This window comes from Oncorhynchus tshawytscha, linkage group LG06 (genome assembly GCF_018296145.1).
Source record: "Oncorhynchus tshawytscha isolate Ot180627B linkage group LG06, Otsh_v2.0, whole genome shotgun sequence".
Lineage (NCBI taxonomy): Eukaryota > Metazoa > Chordata > Actinopteri > Salmoniformes > Salmonidae > Oncorhynchus > Oncorhynchus tshawytscha.
The window spans coordinates 43,781,475-43,807,480 of NC_056434.1; the positions used below are offsets into that span (position 1 = coordinate 43,781,475).

The following is a 26,006-nucleotide window of genomic DNA, read 5'->3' on the forward strand; positions in this document are numbered from 1 at the left end:
GTAAATTACCTGGTGGACATTCCTGCAGTCAGCATACCAATTGCACGCTCGCTCAAAACTTGAGACAGCTGTGACATTGTTTTGTGTGACAAAACTGCACATTTTAGAGGGGCCTTTTATTGTCCCCCGCACAAGGTGCACCTGTGTAATGATCATGCTGTTTGATCAGCTTCTTGATATTCCACACCTGTCAGGTGGATGTATTCAAATGAGAAATGCTCACTAACAGGGATGTAAACACATTTATGCACAACATTTGAGAGAAATAAGCTTTTTATGCATATGGAACATTTCTGGGATCTTTTATTTCAGCTCATGAAACATGGGACTGTGACACTTAGTCACACAAATAAAGATTGAAGAGTAACAGGATTGAACAAGAATATGAGTGGAAAGTGAGTAATTTCATGTTATGTTTACATTTTTGTTCTGTGTATGTGTACATTTATTTTGCAAAGCTCACGCACGAGGCACAGGCCCTTTGGTCAGCAATTACACTGTTATTTCTCTGCAAGTAAACTAGCATATGATTATATGTAATGGACTGGGTTTACATGGCATAGTCTTCTAATTATACAAGACCTACAGTTTGGTTGTTATTTGTGTGTGAATAATTAAGATCAAAGACTGAGGCATACAAGTTGAAGCAACTATTTTATTTCACAATAAAAATGACTCACTTTTCCACTTATATTCTTGTTCAATCCTGTTACTCTTCAATCTTTATTTGTGTGACTAAGTGTCACAGTCAATTCATTCAGTTGTATATACTGTTGAGATACAGACAGATTATGGTGACTCTCCCTGTATACTTGTGTAGCTCGTTCATTTATCAGATGCAAGTGAAATGACAGCATACATTTCACAAAACACTGTACTCTGGCCTTACAGCTACAAAGATATTATGTCACCAATACAACGATTTTGTGTTTCTATTCCTTGCCATTACATTGACTTATAGAAACTGCCATGGGATAACACAAAATGATTCTACTCCCAAGCTGAATATTTCCTGGCAAGCAATATCAAGAATCACATCATTCTCATCTGATTACTTTTACATGAAGAATCATAGTCTTTTATCCCAGGTACATACAGAGGTAACCTGGTCCCCAGGCTCGAATTGCTGGCATCTCAACAGAGAGAGCAGACGGCTGGTGGGTGAGATAAATACAGAGGTAAAGTGCAAGGATTCTAATACTGCAAGGCACACACTATTAATAGGATTGTCTCTGTCTAATAGTAAAAACAATTCCAAACACAAACATAATCGAGTACAAAATGTTTCTTTTTTTCATACATAGACAATACAAGTAAAACCTTGTCTACACTTTACAATAACCTGTAACATACTCCATACATTCGTATCTGCATTACATACATTAACCATCACAGCAGGTATGTACAGGGAAAACAAGCCATTACAAACATACCCTCTATGTCTGGATAAATGTACATAAACAATCCTCCGCATAATCACCATGATAATAATGTAATATCGAGCTAATCTTATTATTCAATCTAATAAAGATGCCGGTCATAAAGGTTTGAATAGCACATTTTGTCTTCCAGGGCACAACTAAGCTGACAGATCAGCAGTGACAAAAATGTCTCAGCCTTTATTGCACACGCTCCTTCAGAAACGAACAGCCATTTTGTTGAATGTAAAACCATTTAAAAGGAAGATACGTTTTTTTTTGTTTGTTTGTTGTTTAAGCCATGCAAAATATTGCACAACACAGCAGCTTTGGTTTGGAATATCTACGCAAAAAAAGTACAGTAGTAAAAGATGAACCTAAAATAGAAATAATACATTGTAAGAAGTAAATGTACAAAGGGTAACACTAGGTGGGACTGAGGATTGTGGTCTTGGATACAAAGGGGACACATAAAAGTGTAACGCTGTCGTGCGTGCCAGGGTATTCCACATCTGTCACTTCAACTGATCCTGTCTCTGAGCCTCTTTTATAGTAAAAGGAACATCAACAATAACCTTTGTTTCAGTCAGGATTGGTAGCTTGCCAAACTCTCAATATTTGCTCTCCTCCATGACAAGTAGACAATGCAGAGTTTCCCAAACTTGGCCCCCCGGGACCCCAAGGGGTGCACGTTTTGGTTGTTTTCCCTAGCACTACACAGCCGATTCAATTAATCAGCTAATCATCAAGCTTTGATCATCTGAATCAGCTGTGTAGTGTTAAGGCAAAAAAACAAAACATGCTCCTCTTAAGAGTTTGGGAAACCCTGAGCGAAGGGGACTTTATTAAACGTATTGAATGCGTGTCAGAGACCACAGGAATGTTACAAAACAGGAGATCCCCTAGACATGACCACAGTATTCATTATCCACTTTGCCTCTTTGAGGATGTTAAAGTCCATAACGCCTAGTGCTGCCTGCCTGTGCTGCTACATGATAGGGGGCAGACACTGGGACGACTCCTGGCACTCTCCGTCGGTGCCCACATCTAGCTGAGGCTTGATGATGATGTGCACGGGCCTCTCCACGCTCGCCTCGTGATTGGTGTCCCTGTTGACCTTGGCCACGCCCTCACACAACTGCTCCTCTGCTGACGCTCCAATGGGACAAAGTCGCTCAGGGGTCACCATCTTGGCCCCTGCCTTGGCGGAGAGGTCCCTCTTCAGCTTGTTGTTGCTATCGGACCCGATCTTCTCAGCTGCGATGTAAAATGGGAGAACATGGTGTTTCACACATACAAAATGATGTGGTTTAATACATAAATTGATCTGACACATTGTGAAGATTGCTTTTAGAGAAAAAAGCAAGCGAGAGGCCTGGTCTTACCTGTCCTGTTAGTGACTACTTTGCGGTAAGTGGCCTTGTAGTTGTTTTCTGTGCTGCTCATGCTTTCACTGGGCTTCCTCATCATGGGTCGTGTTTTGGGCCTGAGCTTGTTGAGATGGGCCTCCTGGATCCACTCATGCTGCATCGCCTCATCTGGTGTCATACGCTTGGTTGGATCCCACCTAGATAGCACAGGAATACACAGTGAGTGTGGGTGGAGAAGATGGAGCAAACTACCATAAATCTCATGACAACAGCTATGTCACCATAGCGTAATAAGCCTGTGCTGAGTGCTAGATTTCTAGTGTGTTGGTGTTGACATACATGAGGCAGCGTCGAAGGAAGTCCAGGAACAGAGGATCATTGGTTTTCAACACACTGGCCAGGTCTTTGGAATTGGGTCGTCTCTTCTTTCCTTTGCTGTTTGTGATGTTTCTGGGGTTTCCTTTAGAGTCTGCAACAAGTCATCAAACACGCCAGTTAGAGACTTACCAAACCTCATGCTTCAAACACAACCCAGAGATTCATCTGATTAATCCTAGACATAATCCTTTGTGAAAATATTTTATTGCTTGCATTGTATACGTCTATACGGCTGCGTTTAAACAGGAAGCCCAATTCAGATTTTTCTTCTCAATAATTGGGTTTTTGACCAATCAGATTTGAAAAGATCTGATGTGATTTGTCAAAAGACCAATTAGTGGAAAAAATATCAGAATTAGGCCGCCTATCTAAACGCAGCCTACCTTATATATCCGAGCTAAAGAAACACATTTTTACTGTACAAACCACAGAAAGTTCTTACCGAAAAACAATCTTTTCCTGGATGCTGTCTGCACAAAATCAGTGGGAGGCATACCGAATACCTAAGAAATAAAATAACAGCAGGTTCTTGAATGGTGATGGATAAATGGATTGCTAAAAACTGTGTGTCTGCAGGTGGCTGGTTGTGTACCTCCATGATGCAGGCGATCTGCTCCACCTCGCTCTCCCCAGGGAAGAGCGGGAAGCCGGTGTAGAGCTCAGCCATGATGCAGCCCAGGCTCCACATGTCGATGGCCATGCTGTAGGGGTGGCCCAGAATCACCTCTGGGGAGCGGTAGAAACGACTCTGGATGTAGGTGTAGACTACAATGGTAGGCAAGGAGAAGAAGAGGGAGAGAACAGTGTTTATGTTAAAATTTGGCTACTGTATATGAGTGCGGTGGCTTTGGAGCTTTAAATATCAGACTTATACCAAGTGTAACAGGTATTTAAATCAGGTGAGACACTCACCTCTCTGCTGCTCATAACAGCTGGACCCAAAGTCCACCACCTTGATATTTCCTTGTCCTTTCTGTGACAGAAGGATGTTCTCCTTTTGTGGAAAAGAGAAGTAAACGTTCATTTTCCAAGTAACCAATCAAAGTGCAGCCCAATTCATTTTCTTTATAGAGCACTGGTACTGTGCATTAGCATGTCTGACTCATCAGCCAAATATTATTTGTGTTATTACTCTATGCAGAGCCGATACAGTATGTCTGAGGAACCTTACCGGTTTGAGGTCACAGTGAATGATCTTCTCCTTATGCAGCATCTGCAGGCACTTGAGCAGGGAGTGGGTGAAACGACGAATCAGGGCCAGACTGAAGCCCTGGAAGTTGTTCTTCTTAATCAGTTCATAAAGGTTGACTCTATAAGAAGACGCAAAGACACAATCATTTAAAGACCTGGTAGAACGATAAACACAGCTTTCTGCCACTAGTCTCAGTTCTCTCTTCTTTCTCTTTTTCCCACACTTGCACATGGCCGCAAACGTTACAGTTTATTAGTCCTGTAGAGGGCAGCACTTCAGTGTTTTTTTTTTCATGCCATGGCTCTGTTGAATCTAGCAGGACCGTGCAGTTTAGTAATCAGATATAGAAACGGAAGTGAACATGCTATATCAGATTACTGAACATTCTAGAATGTCTTAACATTAAGAAGAGAGACTTAAGAAGAGAGATATTCCTGGTATTTTTCAGTACTTATGGGAAGCACAAACCTCTCTGGTCTGTGTAACCGGAGCATTCACACCCCGAGCAGGCAGAGGATAGAGATAGGGCCCTAATCAAGGCATTAACTAAGGGGTTGGGTGACGGTAACGCTAGACAGGGCAAGGTGGCAGTCTACGACGTTTACTAAAGGTCAGCCAGACTGGTATAGAAGGGTTGTTCCACTAAATTAGTCCCTTTGATATTTTAGGTTGAAATTGTGCACAAATATTGAATTTTAAAAGCCTGATATATTAAATGAAGTGCCCTTAAATATAGACCACATGGAAAATTCAATACATCTGTTTTTTTATATGAATAAAGGCTTGCTAAAGTGCCAAAATTCTGCATTTTGACATGTCCCTCTGTGACCTCTAGGAAGATTTTAAACCACCCACTTAACCCCAACATTTCTACAAGTTTTCACCATCATTGTAAAGCCCTCGTTATTTTGTTGCTTTGCCAATGTAAATTCTGAAGATTATTATTTATTTGACGTGATTTAGTGATTCATTTTAAGGTCAAATAAAAACCTCTCATTTTAAGGTCAACCCTGTTACGTGAATTGAACTCTTGTGTCACGTTCTGACCTTAGCTCCTTTGTTTTTGTCTTTGTTTTAGTATGGTCAGGGCGTGAGTTGGGGTGGGCAGTCTATGTTTGTTTTTCTATGTTGGTTTTTGAGTTTGGCCTAGTATGGTTCTCAATCAGAGGCAGCTGTCAATTGTTGTCCCTGATTGAGAATCAAACTTAGGAAGCCTGGATTTCAGTTTTGGGTTGTGGGTGTTTGTCTTCCGTGTCAGTGTTTGTCGCCACAGGGGACTGTTTTGTTCATTTCACGTTTATTGTTTTGTATTTCGTAGTGTTCAGTTTATGTTTTAAAATAAACATTATGGACACTTACCACGCTGCGTTTTGGTCCTCCGATCCTTCTGGCTTCTCCTCCTCAGAAGAGGAGGACGAGGTTCGTAACATCTTGTTTTTATATGGTTACACTATTAATTTTGAAATAATTACACTACTTAAAAAGGTACTCAATTGGTGGAATGACCCAGAAGACTATCTTGTCTCCGAGGGAACCTAAGGCTAGGTTGTTTGAGGCAGATTGTTCTAGGTGGGAAGCTCACTTTGCTCAAGTAGTGCAGCACATGGAGTGACTAGTGATAAGCGAGCTGTGTATGTGATAGGGGAGTTCAGGGCTTAAGTCTTGTTGTTGTGCCCTGGGAGAGGTGCCCAACCTTGAATACCTTTGAGTAACACATTCATTATTCAGGATTTAATTTATCTTCTACCGGGACTATTTTGATCGTATTTGCGCATGTGTGTGTGTCAGGGCTGGGGTCAGTTCAAGAAGTGATTTTAATTTCAAATTCAAAAATGGAAACATTTGAAATAAATATCTTCTACTCCGTTTATTGATAAGTCATTGCAAATAGATGCCGCTTTATTCAAATGTTGAATTGCATTTCAAGTTTATTTTGTGAATAGACTGCCTTCAATTCGAATTGACCCCAGCCCTGGTGTGTGTGTGATCGCTTTAATCACAGCCTAATTCCAGTTGTCTTATAATAGTGTTACACACACTACACTCACCCTAGCAGCTCGAAGGAGATGCAGAGATGGTTGCGGAAGTAGAAGTATTCTTTCATATGGATGACGTTGTGGCACTTTTCCCTGTCTTTCCTCCTCACAGCATCCAGGATCTTCAGTTCCACTAGGGCCTGGTGGTGGAACCTGAAGTCCAATAAGAGTTAGTCAGGTCATATCTCCATTCTGGATTTAACCATTCAAAACAGTATGAAAGCCCAACAAAAATAATATGATATGAATCACAGTGACAGATGTTGACTGACAAGCTTTAGTTTTGCAGTGACCATGGAAAATGTTTTAGCCAATATTTTTCAATTCCAGTTTTAATGTCCTTTGACGTGATAAATTATGACAGCTGTAAAGAAGGGAAAAGCTCCTCTCCTCTCCCAGGAGAAAAAAGACTTTTGAGAGGGGGCTTTGTTCAAGACTTGGCCACAGTGGCGAGACCAAGGCAGCCCTAAGGCTGTTCAGCGCCTATTTTGTTTTCTGCATTATTGAAGGGCAGTAAGCACTGATGACATCTGCATCAATTAAAGTCAAAGAGGAGAATGGGGTGTTCCATTGACACACAGAGCTTTGGATCACCTGAGAGAGGGCTCGTAAAGCAATAGCAAGGAGACCCCTTTGGACCTCCCCGTGAAAAGGTCACGAAGAGGTCCATGTTTAATGACCTCGCACAAGAAGGTCAGTTTCAGAGTCTTTGAGCACTGGATGCACATTCAAAAGCCAAATGTTTTGTTTCTACCTTTTCTTGTTGCGAATGACCTTGATGGCAACCAGTTCTTGGGTCTTGTGGTCCAGACATTTCAGGACCTGTCCAAAGGATCCCTTCCCGATTACCTCCAACACCTCAAAGCGGAAGCCAATGTGGTCGTGTAGAACCTGGATACGGGACAGACAGAACATTCAATAGGATGTTTTTGGTGTACTGTGTGTGTGTATGGTATGTCGGACAATATTTTTTAAATACAAGAGCTTCATTGTATGTACTTAATTAGTAGTTCATGATACAGTACAATGACATCCTTTAATGATGGTTGTTTGTAATGACTACATAAGGAACATTTTCCCTACTACTTCCAGTGCCAAACACTAGTTCTGGTCATGAGTCTAAACAATCCTCACAGTGCATTGGACTGCTATTCTTGTGCCTTAACGCCATTTCAAGTTTACCTTGAAGTTGAGAGAGAGCTCACAGCATAATGTCTTGCAAATAAACAAAAACACTCCTACTTCTTACCTTAAGGAACCACAATAATATTTATGCATTTTTTATTTAACCTTTATTTTGACAGGGAGTCATGCTGAGACCAAGGTCTCTTTCACATATGGGCCATGTATATACATCAATAGACATCAAACACATCAAAATACTGTACACATCAATATACACATCAATATTCACATCAATACACAAAAAGCAAAACACAATCATAGAAAATAAACTCATGCTTATGAGAAACATGTATTCAAATCCTTGTTGAAATGTTACCTTGTTGTAGCTGCCGTGCTCGTCGTCGTAGCCTGCATTCTGAGGAATCCCGTGAGAGCCCTCAAACTTCTTGGTCTCCAGACCCAGGAACCAGATCTCTGAGTAGTCCATGATCTCCTCCTGCTCAAACTCTGTCAGACGCCCCTGGAAGTGCCTCAGTGCCTCTGTGGGAGACATGGGCAGCCTCTGTCCCTCATAAAGCTTCTTCTCCTCCAGCTTGTTGCTGAGGCCCTTGGTGGTGATGGAGTCAGACAGGTTCTCCACGGAGGAGCCGAACCGCATGGGGAACTGGGAGGACGGCTTTGATCTCTCATCCTGCCAATCACAAAAGGACAGAAGAGGTCAGCTGATCTGTTCTCACAACACTTTGGCACTATCACTTAGCCTAACCCTGATGAAACAGGTCTCACTTCCTTTTACATTGCTGGGAGCGATACATGTCAGATACAGCTCAGAGCACAGGAGGCTGGTGGCACCTTGATTGGGGAGAACGGTCTCGTGGTAATGGCTGGAGCGGAATCAGTGGAATGGTATCAAATACATAAAACACATGGTTTCCATGTGTTTGATGCCATTTCATTTGCTCTGTTGTTATGAGCTGTTCCCCCTGGGGCTCAGAGGGTTCATCTGAAGATGCATAAACTATCAAGGACTTATTATTTACATGTGCATTTACAATTGACAACTGGAGTCAAGTGATCTACTGTTGGAGGCCAACAGTATAGTGTGACACGGTGTGAAATGTAGCCTCACCTGGTGTGTCTGGTAGTTGCTCTGCACCCCCTTGTTGACGATGTGGGGCAGGATGCTATCGGACTGCTGGTGGTGGAGTTTGGCATTGCTGACAACCACCTGTATCACTGGGGGCTCTAGATGGGGCAAGGTCCCCTCCGAGTTAAACTTCTACAGGAGAGAGAAAAAGGTTCAAATAAAGGACGTTTTTTTTTAAACATGCAGATAAACAGTAAAAGTGCAATAACATATTGTATCGTCGTAACTAGTCTTGCTTGCCAGACTCATGGCGCTCTAAGCCCAGTGGTGTTAGAATTACAGCGGCTGTGGAAAGAGACTATGTGGTCACATACTCTATGGCCAAGGTTTGGAGACGGGAGAGGGAGTTGGAGCAAAAATAAAGGGAGGGATAGAGGGAGAGATCTGCTCTGGCCATTTTAAATGTGGTGGCTCAGGTAACCAGGACCCCCGGGGTTGAGGATGGAATTACTGAGCAGGGTGAGAGTGAGTCGGGGACAAAACATCGGAGACTGGGCCCTGACAGACCACGTCAGCACTATCTGCTGCTGTGGGGGAGCTGAACTGGAGCAGGCCTTTCTCTAGCTGACATCCTGCTTGCTGTAGGAGCAGGTTTACATGTGTCACTGGCTGCCTTGCAGGCATAGCCAAGCTAATGATGGGGAAAGGAGACCTCTAACCTAGACTGCAACAAGGGCAGGGATCATGAGTTTATTCAGAAAATCATAAAAATTATGCATGCCGGTAACATATTTAATGACTTCCTACACGGTAATGACTGTATCAGCCTGTATAAATAATGTCAATACATTGATGTTATTACAGACAGTTATTGTAAATTGGAACCGGTAGTCATATATCCCTTTGCTCTGGTTACAGCAAGCACAGCAGCCCAAAACAACAGGTTGAAAAGTACACCCTAATCTTTACATAGCGGTGATATTTAATCGCACGTGCACAGGCTGCTGCAGTAGCATCCAACTTGGTCATGACGCATTGAGACACAGGCTGCTGCAGTAGCATCCAACTTGGTCATGACGCATTGAGACACAGGCTGCTGCAGTAGCGGCCAACATGGTCATGACGCATTGAGACACAGGCTGCTGCAGTAGCGGCCAACATGGTCATGACGCATTGAGACACAGGCTGCTGCAGTAGCGGCCAACTTGGTCATGACTCATTGAGACACAGGCTGCTGCAGTAGCGGCCAACTTGGTCATGACGCATTGAGACACAGGCTGATGCAGTAGTGGCCAACTTGGTCATGACGCATTGAGACACAGGCTGCTGCAGTAGCGGCCAACTTGGTCATGACGCATAGAGACACAGGCTGCTGCAGCAGCTGCCAACTTCGTCATGCCGCATTGAGACACAGGCTGCTGCAGTAGCGGCCAACTTGATCATGACGCATTGAGACACAGGCTGCTGCAGTAGCGGCCAACTTGGTCATGACGCATTGAGACACAGGCTGCTGCAGTAGCGGCCAACTTGGTCATGACGCATTGAGACACAGGCTGCTGCAGTAGCGGCCAACTTGGTCACGACGCATTGAGACACAGGCTGCTGCAGCAGCTGCATTGAGACACAGGCTGCTGCAGGTCATGCCGCATTGAGACACAGGCTGCTGCAGTAGCGGCCAACTTGGTCATGACTCATTGAGACACAGGCTGCTGCAGTAGCTGCCAACTTGGTCATGACGCATTGAGACACAGGCTGCTGCAGCTGCCAACTTGGTCATGCCGCATTGAGACACAGGCTGCTGCAGCAGCTGCCAACTTGGTCATGCCGCATTGAGACACAGGCTGCTGCAGTAGCGGCCAACTTGGTCATGACATTGAGACACAGGCTGCTGCAGTAGCGGCCAACTTGGTCACGACGCATTGAGACACAGGCTGCTGCAGTAGCGGCCAACTTGAGACACAGGCTGTCAGCGCCAACGCATTGAGACACAGGCTGCTGCAGTAGCGGCCAACTTGGTCATGACTCATTGAGACACAGGCTGCTGCAGTAGCTGCCAACTTGGTCATGATGCATAGAGACACAGGCTGCTGCAGCAGCTGCCAACTTGGTCATGCCGCATTGAGACACAGGCTGCTGCAGTAGGGGCCAACTTGGTCATGACGCATTGAGACACAGGCTGCTGCAGTAGCGGCCAACTTGGTCATGACGCATTGAGACACAGGCTGCTGCAGTAGCGGCCATCTTGGTCACGACGCATTGAGACACAGGCTGCTGCAGTAGCGGCCAACTTGGTCACGACGCATTGAGACACAGGCTGCTGCAGTAGCGGCCAACTTGGTCACGACGCATTGAGACACAGGCTGCTGCAGTAGCGGCCAACTTGGTCACGACGCATTGAGACACAGGCTGCTGCAGTAGCTGCCAACTTGGTCTTGACGCATAGAGACACAGGCTAATTATAGGTCCAAGCACCTGCCATAACAAGCACATGGATGCAAATACAGTATCATGCTTATGCACAACTGGATTCAAGCTGACTAGACTACTACTCTGTGTTCTTAAACACATCCAGGTCTGACAGTGAGCAGCACCATGATTTTACCCCTTGGGAGTGGTTACGAGGTAGTTGCTCCATATATTCCGTGTACTCCAGTGCCCTCCAGTAGCATGACCTAGCTAGGGTAATGAGTTTTGGTGGAGTGAAAGGGGAGGGCATAGCACAGACAGAAATATACAGGATTGAAAGAGTGGGTCTGCAGGTGCTCAAATGCTCCGCAGGTCAGGGGTCACCTGTGAGTAAAGGCTCACCTGTAAATAGGGCCGGTTGGTTGCCTGTTGGGTCTGGAGTCTGTGTGAGTGGGGGAAGGCCTCTGGTTTTGAAGACTGTGGAGGAGTATGGGAGACTTGACTTAACATTACATTTACACACAAAGCTCGCTTCTATATACCTCTTTAAGTCAGTGAGGGGGCGGCGATGGATACAGCATTGCCAAGGGAATCTCTCTAAAATCAGATTCAGTTTTGTTAAATAGATTCAATATGACTCATAACAAGTCATTGAGGTCATTAATCTGAATTATAAATCACGTATTGTTTTGAATTATAAATCATGTATTTTTTTGTATCCGAAACTGATTCACTTCAAAGCATCTCTTTGAATGAGGAGAATAAACAGCCTGGTTGTTGCTGGTGGGACTGAAAGTCCCAGCACAGCGGTGGGTTCCTTTGCGAGAATATGATAGTATTTTGATTCCCATGCATACATACCCAGGGCCATGTATAAAAGGATAAGGCACGGTTTCTGGGGTGGATTTAGAGTAGAAGGACAATAGTGCCCACACCATTGGCTGTTTGGAATCTGAGTTCAAGGCAGCAAACACACATTCAGATATTAATGCAGGATGCACACATAACACAACCTTGGCTGCCCCCTGGGAGGTTTGTGAGAGTGAGGGTTGTACTGCGATGTGGGTCGAATTTACCCCATTAATTGGCTGCAGTGCATATCTTACTGGATACTGGAAAGGTCCTTGAAAGGGATCACAGTATTCCAAATACACTACACCAAAAATATGTGGACACATGCTCGTTGAACATCTCATTCCAAAATCATGGTCATTTATATGGAGTTCGTCCCCCTTTGCTGCTACAACAGCCTCCACTCTTCTGGGAAGGCTTTCCACTAGATGTTGGAACATTGCTGCAGAGACTTGTTTCCATTCAGCCACGAGCATTAGTGAGGTCGGACACTGATGTTAGGGGATTAGGCCTGGCTCGCAGTCGGCGTTCCAATTCATCCCAAAGGTGTTTGATAAGGTTCAGGTCAGGGCTCTGTGCAGGCCAGTCAAGTTATTTCTGTATGGACTTGCTTTGTAAAGTTAAGATTTCCCTTCACTGGAATTAAGGGGCCTAGAAAACCATGAAAAACAGCCCCAGACCATTATTACTCTTCCACCAAACTTCGCAGGGACTTTACAGTGTCCCAGAACTTTTTTGAGTTTGTGCTACAGGATGCAAATTTCTGTTTGAAAAAGCTAGCCTAGGCCTCCCGGGTGGCGCAGTGGTTAAGGGCGCTGTACTACCAGAGACTCTGGGTTCGCGCCCAGGCTCTGTTGTAACCGTCCGCGACCAGGAGGTCCGTGGGGCGACGCACAATTGGCCTAGCGTCGTCCGGGTTAGGGAGGGTTTGGCCGGTAGGGATATCCTTGTCTCATCATGCACCAGCGACTCCTGTGGCGGGCCGGGCGCAGTGCACGCTAACCAAGGTTGCCAGGTGCACGGTGTTTCCTCTGACACATTGGTGCGGCTGGATTCCGGGTTGGATGCGCGCTGTGTTAAGAAGCAGTGCGGCTTGGTTGGGTTGTGTATCGGAGAACGCATGACTTTCAACCTTCGTCTCTCCCGAGCCCGTATGGGAGTTGTAGCGATCAGACAAGATAGTAGCTACTAACAATTGGATACCACGAAATTGGGGAGAAAAAGGGGTAACATTGTTTTTGTAAGAAAATAAAATTAAAAAAGAAAAAGCTAGCCTTAGCTTCCCTAACTGCCTGTGTATATTAGTTCCTAACTTCCCTGAAAAGTTGAATATCGCAGGGGCTATTTGATGCTAGTGCAGTACGCCACAGGATGTTTTTGTGCTGGTCAAGGGCAGTCAGGTCTGGAGTGAACCAAGGGCTATATCTGTTCCTGGTTCTAAATGTTTTGAATGGGGCATGCTTATTTAAGATGGTGAGGAAGGCACTTCTACTTCTACAGTAAGGCCATTCTAATGTCAGTGTTTTTCCTATGGAGATTGCATGGCTGTGAGCTCGATTTTATACACTTGTCAGCAACGGATGTGGCTGAAATAGACAAATCCAATCATTTGAAGGGGTGTCCACATACACCATATATACAAAATGATGTATTTTCTGAGACTCATATGACACCCGTCACAGTAAAGCATGAGGAAAGTAACGCTTCAATGTCGATGATAATCAAAGTATCGAAAATACCAAGAAGAGCTGAATAAGAGCGACAAACTTTTGCTATTCAGATCAAATAAAATGTTGCATTAACTGAGGTACAGTTGGCTAGTTAGGTTATCAATGTGACAATGATGTTGCAAATAATTAATGACACATGGTTACAGGGCTAATATTCTTTGTAAACAGTGGATGAATGAGTTGCTGGTTCCCTGTCCTTGATCATGTTTGATCCTATTTATGGTGAAGCTATAGAGCTTATCTCAACACCATGACTCATAAAATAAAGTGTAGACTGAAATAGCCATGGATCATGTTTACTGTCTCAGATAATCACAACAACCTATAGGCGAATTAGCCTACTAAATGGGACACAATGTTTAGGCCTACTTCATAACACATATCATAATAGTCTGTATTTGTGAAATAAGTGGAATACAAAAGTGAATCTCCATACAATCTAAACAACAACAATTATTATTTCAGACTTCAGACATAAAAAATACATAACTTTCTGATGTTCAAGCAAAATATAAAATAAAAGTCGAGTAGACAAGAGAACAGAAAATAAATGCTGTAAAAAAAAATTGTTTTGGGTCAAAATCCGTAGCCTAAAAGAGAGAAATAATTAACGGATTCATGGATATACCCAAAATGGATGATGGACCTCACCTTGTTATTAATTTCGGGAAACATGCTGCTTTGGCACCTGGGTCCTTAGTAAATCCCAATCTCAATGTAGCCTACACGTGAAAGTAACTACTGTGAAATCCAGGTAAATGCAAGGCGCCAGCACATCTTCGAAAGTCCAGACGTCACTTTTAGATTCTCTGACACTTGGAGAAAAAAACGTCAGCAACGAAAGTCCAACCGAGGAGCGACTGTCACTTGAATCAACACGAATTGATCGGGTCTTGAATCTCAAACTGCGATAGACATAATTTTGACCGTAGGGTCAGTATTGCTGTCGTCAGCAGAAGATTAGAGAAAGAGGTAAGCTGTTAGTCTATTCACCTTCACGCGTAAGTCTCTGGAGAGGCCACCTGTTCACGTTTCTGCATCTGACAGCTGGGTCTTCCCGATATAGATTTGTTTTTGGCTACCTATCCTCCCCTACATTCGACTGACACTCCTAAAATCCAATAGTGCTCGGTGAATGTGCGCCATTGCGCACATACCTATACAGTAGCCAATATTCTGTAGCCTACTGCTAAGGCACTGTGGCTAAAACGCACACTGTATCCCTGTGGATAGCCTAGACTGAGTCGCAGTACTGAGTCTCCTCACGTTGCAGGAAATGGTCGTGTGATGTGTTGAGACATGCTGCTGTCCCTAAAAATAACCTATTTACCATCCACAGAACCTTTGCTACACAATCTATAGGTTGGACTATGCCTATATGACAAATAAAGACTCTGTTTTGAGGCATAAGACCTCTCAGGGGGTAGATACATTTTTTTTTTAAATATGTTAAACATTAATTCCCCCCTGTGAAGTTTTGTCCCCTTTCGACCTCGTGTCAAAAGTTGAAATTGTAGGTTTGCACTGGCAGACACAAACAATGGTAAAGGCGTGCTGGATTTTACCTCTCTCTCTCTCTCTCTCTGTCACACACACACGCACGCACACACACACAATAAAGACTGATGCAACACGTAAAGGTAGCCTACATAATATAATACCTGCCTTCTCGTAATGCACAGCTTGTTTTATAATAGGTTATACCACTTTTATAATAGGTTAAACAAATCATCAATATGAGTAGTCCTATGCTAGGCTTATTATGTGCCAGCACATAAAGACTACTTGGGGAACAGTAAAATCACCTCAACTCATGCTGACACGAGAAACGCCGTGTTTCAATGGCGTAGTGGGAGACAACACCAGACGTTCCTCACACCCGAACATCAATGATGTAAGTGTAAGATGATTTTCCATTGTAACATGGGCCAAAGACCGAATGACTAATCACAGACAGGGTGAGGCGGATGAAAACAAAAACCATCCCCTTACAAAATGAGGAGGCTTGGAGTAAAGTTGCAGATGATTCAGTTGAATATGATTATAGAGTGGCTGTAATGCAACAAGGGCTTTCCAGTAATCAGACAGGACTATAGGAGGATGATCTATCCATGACGGAGAGTGCTCCTTCAGTCTACTACCCCTGTACCCTTAGTCAAACCTGTTGGAACTGGGCAGCTCTCAAGTCCTTTCTGATGGAAAACTTCCAGAACCGCCATGTTCGGCATACGCAGGCTTCATTTACAGTGGAGAACATTTGATTGAGCCAAGGCTGATAAATTCTGGTCTCATAAAATGTTTTATTTTTTAATATACCCCTTTTTTCTCTCCAATTTTGTGAAATCCAATTGGTAGTTACAGTCTTGTCTCATCGCTGCAACTCCCGTACGGACTCGGGAGAGGCGAAGGTCGAGAGCCATGCGTCCTCCGAAACACAACCCAACCTAGCCGCACTGCTTCTTGACTCAATGCATAGCCAACCCGGAAGCCAGCCGCACCAATGTGTCGGAGGAAACACCGTACACCTGGCGACCTGGTCAGCGTGCACTGCACCCGGCCCGCCACAGTAGCCGCTAGTGCGCGATGAGACAAGGATATTCCTGCCGGCCAAACCCTCCCTAACCCAGACGACGCTGGGCCAATTGTGCGTCGCCCCATGGACCTCCCGGTCGCGGCCCATAAAATACAGTTTTAAGTGAAGAGTGGTGGACTTAAAATAATGCAGATTGATCAAGGGATGTTGTCGTCAGTGGTTGCTTTTTCACTATCCTTTTCAAAACATACAGTACATTCGGAAAGTATTCCGACCCCTTGACTTTTTCCACATTTTGTTACATTACCGCCTTACTCTAAAATGGATTACATCCCCCCCCCTTATCAATCTACAAGCAATATCCCACAATGACAAAGCAAACACAGGTTAATACATTTTTTTTTGTTTCTAAATAAAACACGGAAATATCACATTTACATAAGTATTCCGACCCTTTAGTCAGTACCTTGTTGAAGCACCTTTGGCAGCGATTACAGCCTAGAGTCTTCTTGGGTACAAGCTTGGCATACCTGTATTTGGGGAGTCTCTCCCATTCTTCACTGCAGATCCTCTCAAGCTCTGTTAGGTTGGATGGGGAGGATTGCTGCACAGATATTTTCAGGTCTCTCCAGAGATGTTTGATCGGGTTCAAGTCTAGGCTCTGGCTGGGCCACTCAAGTGCATTCAGAGACTTGTCCTGAAGCCACTCCTGTGTTGTCTTGGCTGTTTGCTTGGGATCTGTATCCTGTTGGAAGGTGAACCTTTGCCCCAGTCTGAGGTCCTGACCGCTCTGGAGCAGGTTTTCATCAAGGATCTCTCTGTACTTTGCTCTGTTCCTCTTTCCCTCGATCCTGACTAGTCTACCAGTCCCTGCCGCTGAAAAACATCCCCACAGCATGATGCTGCCACCACCATGCTTCACTGTAGAGGTGGTGCCATGTTTCCTCCAGACGTGACGCTTGGCATTCAGGCCAAGGTTTCATCAGAACAGAGAATCACGTTTCTTAAGGTCTGAGAGTCCTTTAGGTGCCTATTGGCAAACTCCAAGCGGGCTGTCATGTGCCTTTTACTGAGGAGTGGCTTCCATCTGGCCACTCTACCATAAAGGCCTGATTGGTGGGGTGCTACAGAGATGGTGGTCCTTCTGGAAGGTTCTCCCATCTTCACAGAGGAACTCTGGAGCTCTGTCAGAGTGTCCATTGGGTTCTTGGTCATCTCTCTGATGAAAGGCCCTTCTCACTTGATTGTTCAGTTTGGCCAAGCGGCCAGCTATAGGAAGAGCCTTGGTGGTTCCAAACCTCTTCCATTTAAGAATGATGGAGGTCACTGTGTTCTTGGGAACCTTCACAGCTGCAGAATTTCTTTGGTACTGTCATGGAAATTTTACACAGGGACACTCAAAGTCAATCTTAAATGAATCCTTGTTTATAATCAGTGCGCTGGAGAGGTTCCAACCAACTCAATGCACCAAGTACACATGTCGATCAGGAGCTCTACCCGGGGCAGTCCTGTTAGTTCTCGTATATACAGGCAATCATTAACGTCATAAACGTTTGCTTCATTCATGTGACTGACCAATACTTGGTCATGCATGTGACAGACCAATACCTCACAAGGCTTATTTTCTCTATGCTGAGACCTTGAAACTGAGATATCCCTTTCTCAAAACAAGGTTCTGGGCATACTGCCAAATTGCTGGTACTTGATAGTGAGGATTTGTTCAATCAGTCACTTGCATGAACACAGAAAAATGTCCATAACAGTACCCTTCCCCAAATCTGTGCCTTGACACAATCCTGTCTTGGAGCTCTACGGACATGTCCTTCCACCTCATGGCTGCATGTTTGCTCTGACATGCACTGTCAACTGTCAACTGTAGAACCTTATATAGACAGGTGTGTGCCTTTCCAAATCATGTCCAATCAATCAATTGAATGTACTACAGGTGGACTCCAATCAAGTTGTAGAAACATCTCAAGGATGATCAATGGAAACAGGATGCACCTGAGCTCATTTTCGAGTCTCATAGCAAAGGGTCTGAATTCTTATGTAAATAAGGTATTTCTGTTTTTTATTTTTAATACATTTTCAAAAATGTCTAAAAACCTCTTTTCATTTTGTCATTATGGGGTATTGTGTGTAGATTGATGAGAGGGAAAATAATTTCATAAATGTTTTAATAAGGCTGTAATGTAACAAAATGTGGAAAAAGGGAAGGGGTCTGAATACTTTTCGAATGCACTGTACATGTACATCTATTCATATCTCAATGTATGCTGTCTCTGTTCCTAAGGCAGTAAGACTGACTTGCCTCTGAGTATGCTGGCATGGTGCCAAAAATCTTGTCCTCCAGAGAAATTACCACTATTCTGTCAAAATATGCCTCCTACACATCTAAAACTAAACTAGTATCTCCTATCAGTATAAAAATAGCACAGGTGTTCTCTGATCAATAGGACTGAAAAGTACAAAATCTCACATATCGGTTATGGTGAGACAGATTTATACTGGTTATAACTAGCTTACACATCAGACAATAATCCTTTGACCAGGATCCTTGCACAGCTCCCTGTGTCAGCCAAATAATGAAACAATACTTGAATCACAGCACAAAAAAATCCACACTGGCAGATAATGATGAGATAAGCTAGAGCGATGCTGCAGTGTCTTCTCCTATTTCAGCACTGTGGTCGTTATCTCCTGTAATCAAACACCGCTGTTCAAGCACTTCTGACCACCAACACGCCCCCCTCCCCTGTCCACCTCATCATCTCAGCCCCTTCCTAAAATCTCTTCCTTTACCCAGTTCAAAATACCTATCTACATTGCCTGACAATAAGTAGAAATATGGAGTCGATAAAATGACTCAAATGAACTCCAGTTAATTTGCAATGGTTTGAGCTGGAGTGTTACAATTGTCTAGTAATCAAACTAAAAGGTCCATGTATTGCTCAACAATGTAAATACAAACGTGTTTAAAAATGAAAGATGGGGAGGGGGAATACACTGAACAACAGATGATTCTGTTAATGTCTCAGTCTGTAACAGAAAGGATGTTAATGTTGTTAATTATCAAACACCAAGTAAATAAGCCACTTTTAGATCTGCCAGAGTCCATAGGGGAGACAGACACAATCATTATGCAGTGTGTCTTCTACCACCCAGGTGACTAAGTCTGGTTTAGCGAAGCATAGCTAGCTAAAGCAGATCGAGTCACTGTGCAATGTCATCGTCACTGCGAATTTGCCAAATGTATAACATAACGTATCATTCACCGCAGTTTAATTTACTTTTGTTGCTAAGAAAATGATCACGAGTGACTCGACTGAAAATAGCACCATATCAAAACAGAAAGCAAGCCAGAGAAAAGAGATCGAGTTCTAAAGATGAAGCGATTGAGGAAAAGAGAGCCTCAGTTTACCATCTAACGTCTACCCACCAATGTAACTCCCTCTGTGCCATGAATTACCTCATGTGCCTCAGGCTGGACCCTCCTGTTCCCGCAGCCCTGGCTGCCCCAGCAGCCCTGGAGGAGGTTAAAGCCACAGCAGGCAGGCGAGGTCCCGTCTCCCCCCATAATGAAGCTCCTCCATGCTGCCACACCTCAGCCCCACCACACCCAACTGGAGGGGGTTATTTTAGAGATTAGGGTCAGATCGCCCCAGAGCAGAGGGAGGATGCTGTTCCTTAAGACTCGTTTTACAAAACCTTTTTCCTTGTCTTCGCAACACTGGTAATGTAGATTTTTTTCTAGCACTCCTTAATAAGGCTTCCTCTGGTAATTCACATTGTGGAACAGGTGGAACAGAAGCTGGACTGAGCAGGGTGGTTCCCTGTATCATCTGTATCAGCCCTCGCAGAGCCTGGGATTCTCTCTGGTCCAGGAGACAGATGGGCAGGCAGGCAGGCTCACAGACAGGGAAAGGAGGCTGCTGCTGCTGTGCTTGGTGAGGAAGGAGGAGGCTTATGTGTGGAGGGGGTTCGATGAGGGACCCATCCTGAACCGGAGTTGCCACAGCAGGGGCCTGGCGCTGGCTTCCTGTGAGAGGGGCCTCTTGGGGAAGAGGAGTGCAGGTGACAGATCCCTCTCCCTCGCAGGTGGGCTCTTCATGGGGCTGTGGAGCCAGACAGGGGCACAGGCAGAGCACTAATAGGGTTCCCAGGTGGCCCGGTTGACGCCTCTCCCTGCTGCGGTCTCCTGGAGACAGAGCCACTAGAGCTGTCATATTTCACCCTTCACCACCTACTCTGCTGCAAGCCCCACGGGATGCCGCCGCCTTGCTGGCAAACAGTGCAGTGATGAAATCTTATCCTGGTGCCTGCCACGCTACCAGCCTCCACTGCAGCAGCTGGAGGCTCCATAGTCCACACCAGGACAGAGTCCAGAGGATGACTGGCGGTGCTTTTTAAAAGCAGGAGTTTAGTGGCACTAGGCCTAAACTAAGCTTAATGTTACAGAAGATGGTCGATAGGCCTACAGGTAAGAAACTCTGTGAACTTGTGACATCGAACTCAGAATATCTGAGTTATATTTTACCACATCACTTCTAAGGCCTATAGTCCAGGCCTCACTTTAGTTTGCAATTGTTTCAGCATAATGTCGGGTCAGTGGGTCTCTCAACTGACATTCATGACAGCTTGCCTCGCCAAGGAGCCAACCTTAGAAGACTTATCTTGATCCATTTTGTCTCTGGGTACTCAGTACGTACTGTACTTGCAATGAGTAATGTGTCTTTCATGGTGGAAACGTACGTGTGTGACTATGTCAATCAAACTACAGCTATTGTTGCATGAAACAGCTGCTATTCCCTACTAACGTCACCAGGCATTCTGGAGCAGTGCAGAAGTGTCATCTGAGGCTGCCATTGTCTTTGTTTCCTCCTCACGCAGCCTCACACAGCTTTACCAAACAGGAACACCTGAACAGACTGCTGGATTCCCAGGGCCCCCAGATAGCTGGGGTTTGTAGACGGGAGCTCACAGTCAGTAAGTTAGCCAAGCAGGGAGGAGACTCATGGGAGGGGAGGGAGGGAACAGCTTTGAAAGTATTCTATTTACATGGTGAACAGCAGGCAGGGCCTAGCAGGCCAAACCTCAGACTCAGAGCCAGAAACCCTGACCTGCAGCCTGTCGTGGCTCCCTAATAGGAGTCAGGTGCCAGGCGATAGAGGCGAGCGAGCTGCCGCCAGGTGACAAAGCTCAGTCAGTCTCCTGACGCTTGGCAGAGGAGGAGTCTGGGTAATGACCTGGCCAAAACCCAGCTCGGGGTAGAGATGTGAGTGATGATAAGGTTGCCCCTTTACAGAATTGTTTATGGCGCCAGTGTGAATATTAGTAACCAGATACACACCTCTATGAATTTGTACTATGAATTTGTATGGAGCACATCAGAAATTAGGTTGAGGAACTCAATGAAATCACTTTGAGACCTACTGAAAAGTGTACATGTAAATGTTATCCAGACTTTTTATCATCAAGTATTTATCAATGCAAAGTTGTATACTATGCCCATCTAATAACAACTTATGTAGAGTCCTCCTGACACCCATCAAGATGAGTAGCTGACAGCATGTTACAAAGTCATTTCAATCACCAGAACCTCTCTATTTATTTATGTCCATAAAACCAATATGGCCCTGTGGTCACAGTGTCCTGTGTCAGAGTAACTGTGGACATAGAGCTGCAGAATAATCAGGCTCAGGCCAAATCCCATTAACCATGTGAAGAGCCTTTCACAGTCTTGGCAGGGAAAGCCAAAGCTGGCCTCCTAGCAAAAACACAAGTTTCACCCAGACAGACCAAATTGAAGGGTAGGTATGCTAATGTACTAAAGGATAAGTATTAAATTATAAATATACTGTATGTGAGCTAACAGAGACATAAGCAGCTTTGGGCTTTTGATTACACATAAATATATATATATATATATATATATATATATATATATATATTTTAGTAAATACAATTTAAGTAATCTCACAAACAAGGCCATCAAAATAATACTATTACTCTCTCTGGCTGTTTAGGCCTATAATATCTTATTGCAGGTGTTTAAGTGCTCCAGATTGGCGGTGGGCAGAGTGGACCAGTGGATTAGTCACTCAGGGCCAGCCCTCTGGACTGACAGAACTCACATAAATTATATCCCCACAGTACTGACACTTTCCCACTAATACTGGATTCATATTCTATTCATATTTCATCAATAAATACATGGAGTGTGGAAAACCTCTCATCACACTAACGAGGTATGGTGTTGTCATCTCTGGTTTAACCCCAGACAGACAGATCAGAACCTCGGAGTGGATAGATGCCAACTACAGACAACATGGCACACATTCTACTACGTATATAGGGAGCACCTTCTCTGGCCTGGTTTAGGGAATGAGTGTACTTTAGAATTACAGAATTGTCTTGTTTTATTTCCTTTGTCCCCTGCCGGAATCCCTCGAAACCAAATCCCCAACCTACCACGAGCCACCACTTTACCCTACACGATCACAATCAGCAGTGTGCCAGACTATCTATGGTCTGACCCTGAACAGGAGAGAGTCATTCTCATCATCGCATTATAAATATAATGGGTAACTAACTCCTAATGCAGCATCCACGTCATTTACAGTCATCATCATGACTAGTCTCTGCATCCTGCCAACTTGCTCTTGATGACCCTGGGCAATGCAAACAATACACAGTATCAAGTATATAGCAGACAGATAGGGTACCGAGACCATTTCCATACCCCTGCTCTCAGCAGAGAAGCTTCAGCAGTACAATGAGAACCAATCAATATCAGCAACATTGTGCTGGCCAAATCTGATTTAGTCAGATTTAGTCCATTAATTCCGCTGGTCTTTGCCACGCCCCTGCTAAACTGCACTCTAAAAATATACCTGAATGCAATTCCCCGTGCGGGGAAAATGACCGCCAGCTGAGCGCAATTAAGGAAATGCAGGTAAGGATGTTAATGTGAATGGGATTATGGTAGGTGGGCGGGTGTGGTCACGATAGGAAGCCTACTACAGTAAGTACTAGACTGTGCAATAGGCTACACTGTAAGCCTAATGAGAGAGAATGTATTTTGTTTGTTCTGTATTGCATTAAAGAAACCCTGTAATCTCAACACTGCTTGTTTTGACCACCAAAACATGCACACACACACACACAGTCATTTTACAAGGCAAAGATCAAGTGTACAGTAGGTAGAGTACTGTGTGTTCTTTCAATTTCTTATCCTTTAAATAAGCTAAATGGATCAAGAGTTGCCATGATGTGCAGAGTAAAAATATAAATATCGGAATGGATTTTTTTCAAACAAAACAACCTATTTAATGAGCTCAGGGGCACTATTTCCTGCCGATCAGCTACTGTACTGTATTATCCTAAACTGGAGCAGACTGCAATGCTGTTGCCTTCTCGATGCCAAATGTCACACTGCTTGAAGCAGCGTGAGCAGTACATACCGCAGTAGGTCAGTAGCTCCCTGGAGGTCTTACCTCATCATCATCCCCGTCCTCACCCAGGGTCTGCTCTCCCTCCTGGGCATGTGAGCCAGCCCATGGCCCCATGTCCAGCTCCGGTTGCCCCAGAGAGAGTGAGAGGTGGCAGGGGAAAGCAGGTAAGATAGACCCTTGGAGTACTGGCTCCCTGTCTCCAGGTAAATGGCTCAGACTGAGGTCTACGGCTGGGGTGAGGGGTGGCAGGGCGGAGTGAGGTGGGGAGGTTGAAGACACTAGCTGCATTGCTGGATAGTTCTAAATAAAAACCTACTGTATCATGTGAGGCTTGCCACTGGTGGTGACCTGGCTGCCCCAGACAGAGCACCTAGCTGAGCCAGGAACCTGAGGATGGAGCAGTGAGTGATGATGGCCTAGTGTCCCTCTGTATGGCCCTTGACCAAGTCCTCTGATGGATGCCCTGAAGGGCTTTGGTGCCACAGATATTAGGGGACCAAGATAGTTCATTATTGTATATTGAAATTGTTCGATGTGCAAATTGACAATAAGGAATCTGTTGACAATTGCCCTGTTTATCAAAAGTGCTGTAAAAACTTCTCAATAATCAACTGACTGGCTTTCTTGATGTCTATAGTATTCTCTCGATTATGCAATCTGGTTTTCGCTCATGTTATGGATGTGTGACTGCAACCTTAAAAGGTCCTAAATGATGTCACAATTGCCCTTGATTCTATGCAATGTTGTGCTGCTATTTTTATTGCCTTGGCCAAAGTTTTTGATACGGTAGACCATTCCATTCTTGTGGGCCGACTAAGTATTGGTGTCTCTGTGGGGTCTTTGGCCTGGTTTGCTAACTAACTCTCTCAAAGAGTGCACTGTATAAAGTCAGAACATCTGCTGTCTCAGACACTGCCTGGCACCAAGGGAGTACCCCAATGCTCGATCCTAGGCCCCAAGCTCTTCTCAATTTACATCAACAACATAGCTTAAGTAGTAGGAAGCTCTCTCTTCCATTTATATGCAGATGATTCAGTCATATACTCAGCTGGCCCCTACCCGGATTTAGTGTTAAACGCTCTACAACAAAGCTTTCTTATTGTCCAACAAGCTTTCTCTGCCCTTAACCTTGTTCTGAACATCTCCAAAACAAAGGTCATGCGGTTTGGTAAGAAGGATGCCCCTCTGCCCACCAGTGTGATTACTACCTCTGAGTGTTTAAAGCTTGAGGTAGTCACCTCCATACAAGTACTTGGGAGGATTGTTAGACAGTTCACTGTCCTTCTCTCAGCACATATCAAAGCTGCAGGCTAAGGTTAAATCTAGACTTGGTTTCCTCTATCGTAATCGCTCCTCTTTCAACCCAGCTGCCAAACTAACCCTGATTCAGATGACCATCCGACCCATGCTAGATTACCAAGATGTAATTTATAGATCGGCAGGTAAGGGTGCTCTCGAGCAGCTAGGTGCTCTTTACCATTCAGTCATCAGATTTGCCACCAATGCTCCTTATCCTCCACATACAACACCCGTTCTGCCTGTTAAAGGTCCCCAAAGCACACACACCCCTGGTTCACTCCTCTTTTCAGTTCACTGTAGCTAGAGACTGGAATAAGCTGCAAAAAACACTCAAACTGGACAGTTTTATCTCCATTTCTTCATTCAAAGACTCAATCATGGATACTTCCTGACACTTATGGCTACTTCGCGTGATGTATTGTTGTCTCTACTTTCTTGCCCTTTGTGCTGTTGTCTGTGCCAAATAATGTTTGTACTATGTTTTGTGCTGCTACTATGTTGTGCTGCTGCCATGTTGTGTTGCTGCCATGTAGTTGTCATGTTGTGTTGCTTTACTACCATGCTGTGTTTTCATGTGTTGCTGCAATGCTATGTTGTCATCTTAGGTCTCTCTTTATGTAGTGTTGTGGTGTCTCTTTTGTCGTGATGTGTGTTTTGTCCTATATTTTTAATCCCAGCCTCTGTCCCCGCAGGAGGCCTTTTGGTAGGCAGTCATTGTAAATAAGAATTTGTTCTTAACTGACTTGCCTAGTTAAATAAAAGTTGTTTTTTTTTTAAATAGGATGAGTTGCTACTCCAAGTGTATAGTGAATGACCAGTGGTCATCATAGCCTCCTCTGCCAGCCTGTACCATTCTTGGCTGCTTTCCATGGTCCAGGAGAGGTGACAATTAGAGGAGCACTGTGTCACCCAGGTAAGACGAGCGTCATGATGTCACCGCCAGCCCGTCTTTCACGTGTAAGAACTCACACAACCCCTGTCACCTTCCACAACAAACTTTGTAAGGTGATCCCCTTAACCCCTTTTGTCACAGACTGGACACAAAAGATGTATTCCAAAACCAGTGAGACACGAACGAAAAGCTCCCTTCAAACTAGAGCAATTACAGAACAATTACCGCAAATGG

General features: G+C 44.4%; 1 protein-coding gene across 6 annotated transcripts in view; it reads right to left on the reverse strand.

Moving 5' to 3' along the window:
* Positions 1–641: 641 nt before the first annotated feature.
* Positions 642–26,006, reverse strand: part of LOC112252580 (dual specificity tyrosine-phosphorylation-regulated kinase 4) — a 30,060-nt gene continuing 4,695 nt past the window's right edge. For 2 of the 6 annotated variants that reach the window (XM_042323288.1, XM_024423917.2), the window contains exons 3-14: positions 11,415–11,489; positions 8,649–8,798; positions 7,896–8,210; positions 7,149–7,285; positions 6,407–6,547; positions 4,338–4,476; positions 4,079–4,160; positions 3,759–3,931; positions 3,609–3,669; positions 3,128–3,257; positions 2,804–2,985; positions 642–2,675 (exon numbers count right to left, since the gene is read on the reverse strand). In XM_042323288.1, the coding sequence (XP_042179222.1) occupies positions 2,407–2,675; positions 2,804–2,985; positions 3,128–3,257; positions 3,609–3,669; positions 3,759–3,931; positions 4,079–4,160; positions 4,338–4,476; positions 6,407–6,547; positions 7,149–7,285; positions 7,896–8,210; positions 8,649–8,798; positions 11,415–11,489 (1,854 nt within the window). In that variant the 3' untranslated portion in view covers positions 642–2,406. Of the gene's footprint in view, positions 2,676–2,803; positions 2,986–3,127; positions 3,258–3,608; positions 3,670–3,758; positions 3,932–4,078; positions 4,161–4,337; positions 4,477–6,406; positions 6,548–7,148; positions 7,286–7,895; positions 8,211–8,648; positions 8,799–11,414; positions 11,490–14,245; positions 14,851–26,006 lie in introns of those variants that run through there. The other 4 variants (XM_024423919.2, XM_042323289.1, XM_024423918.2 and 1 more) reach the window with 3 other exon arrangements.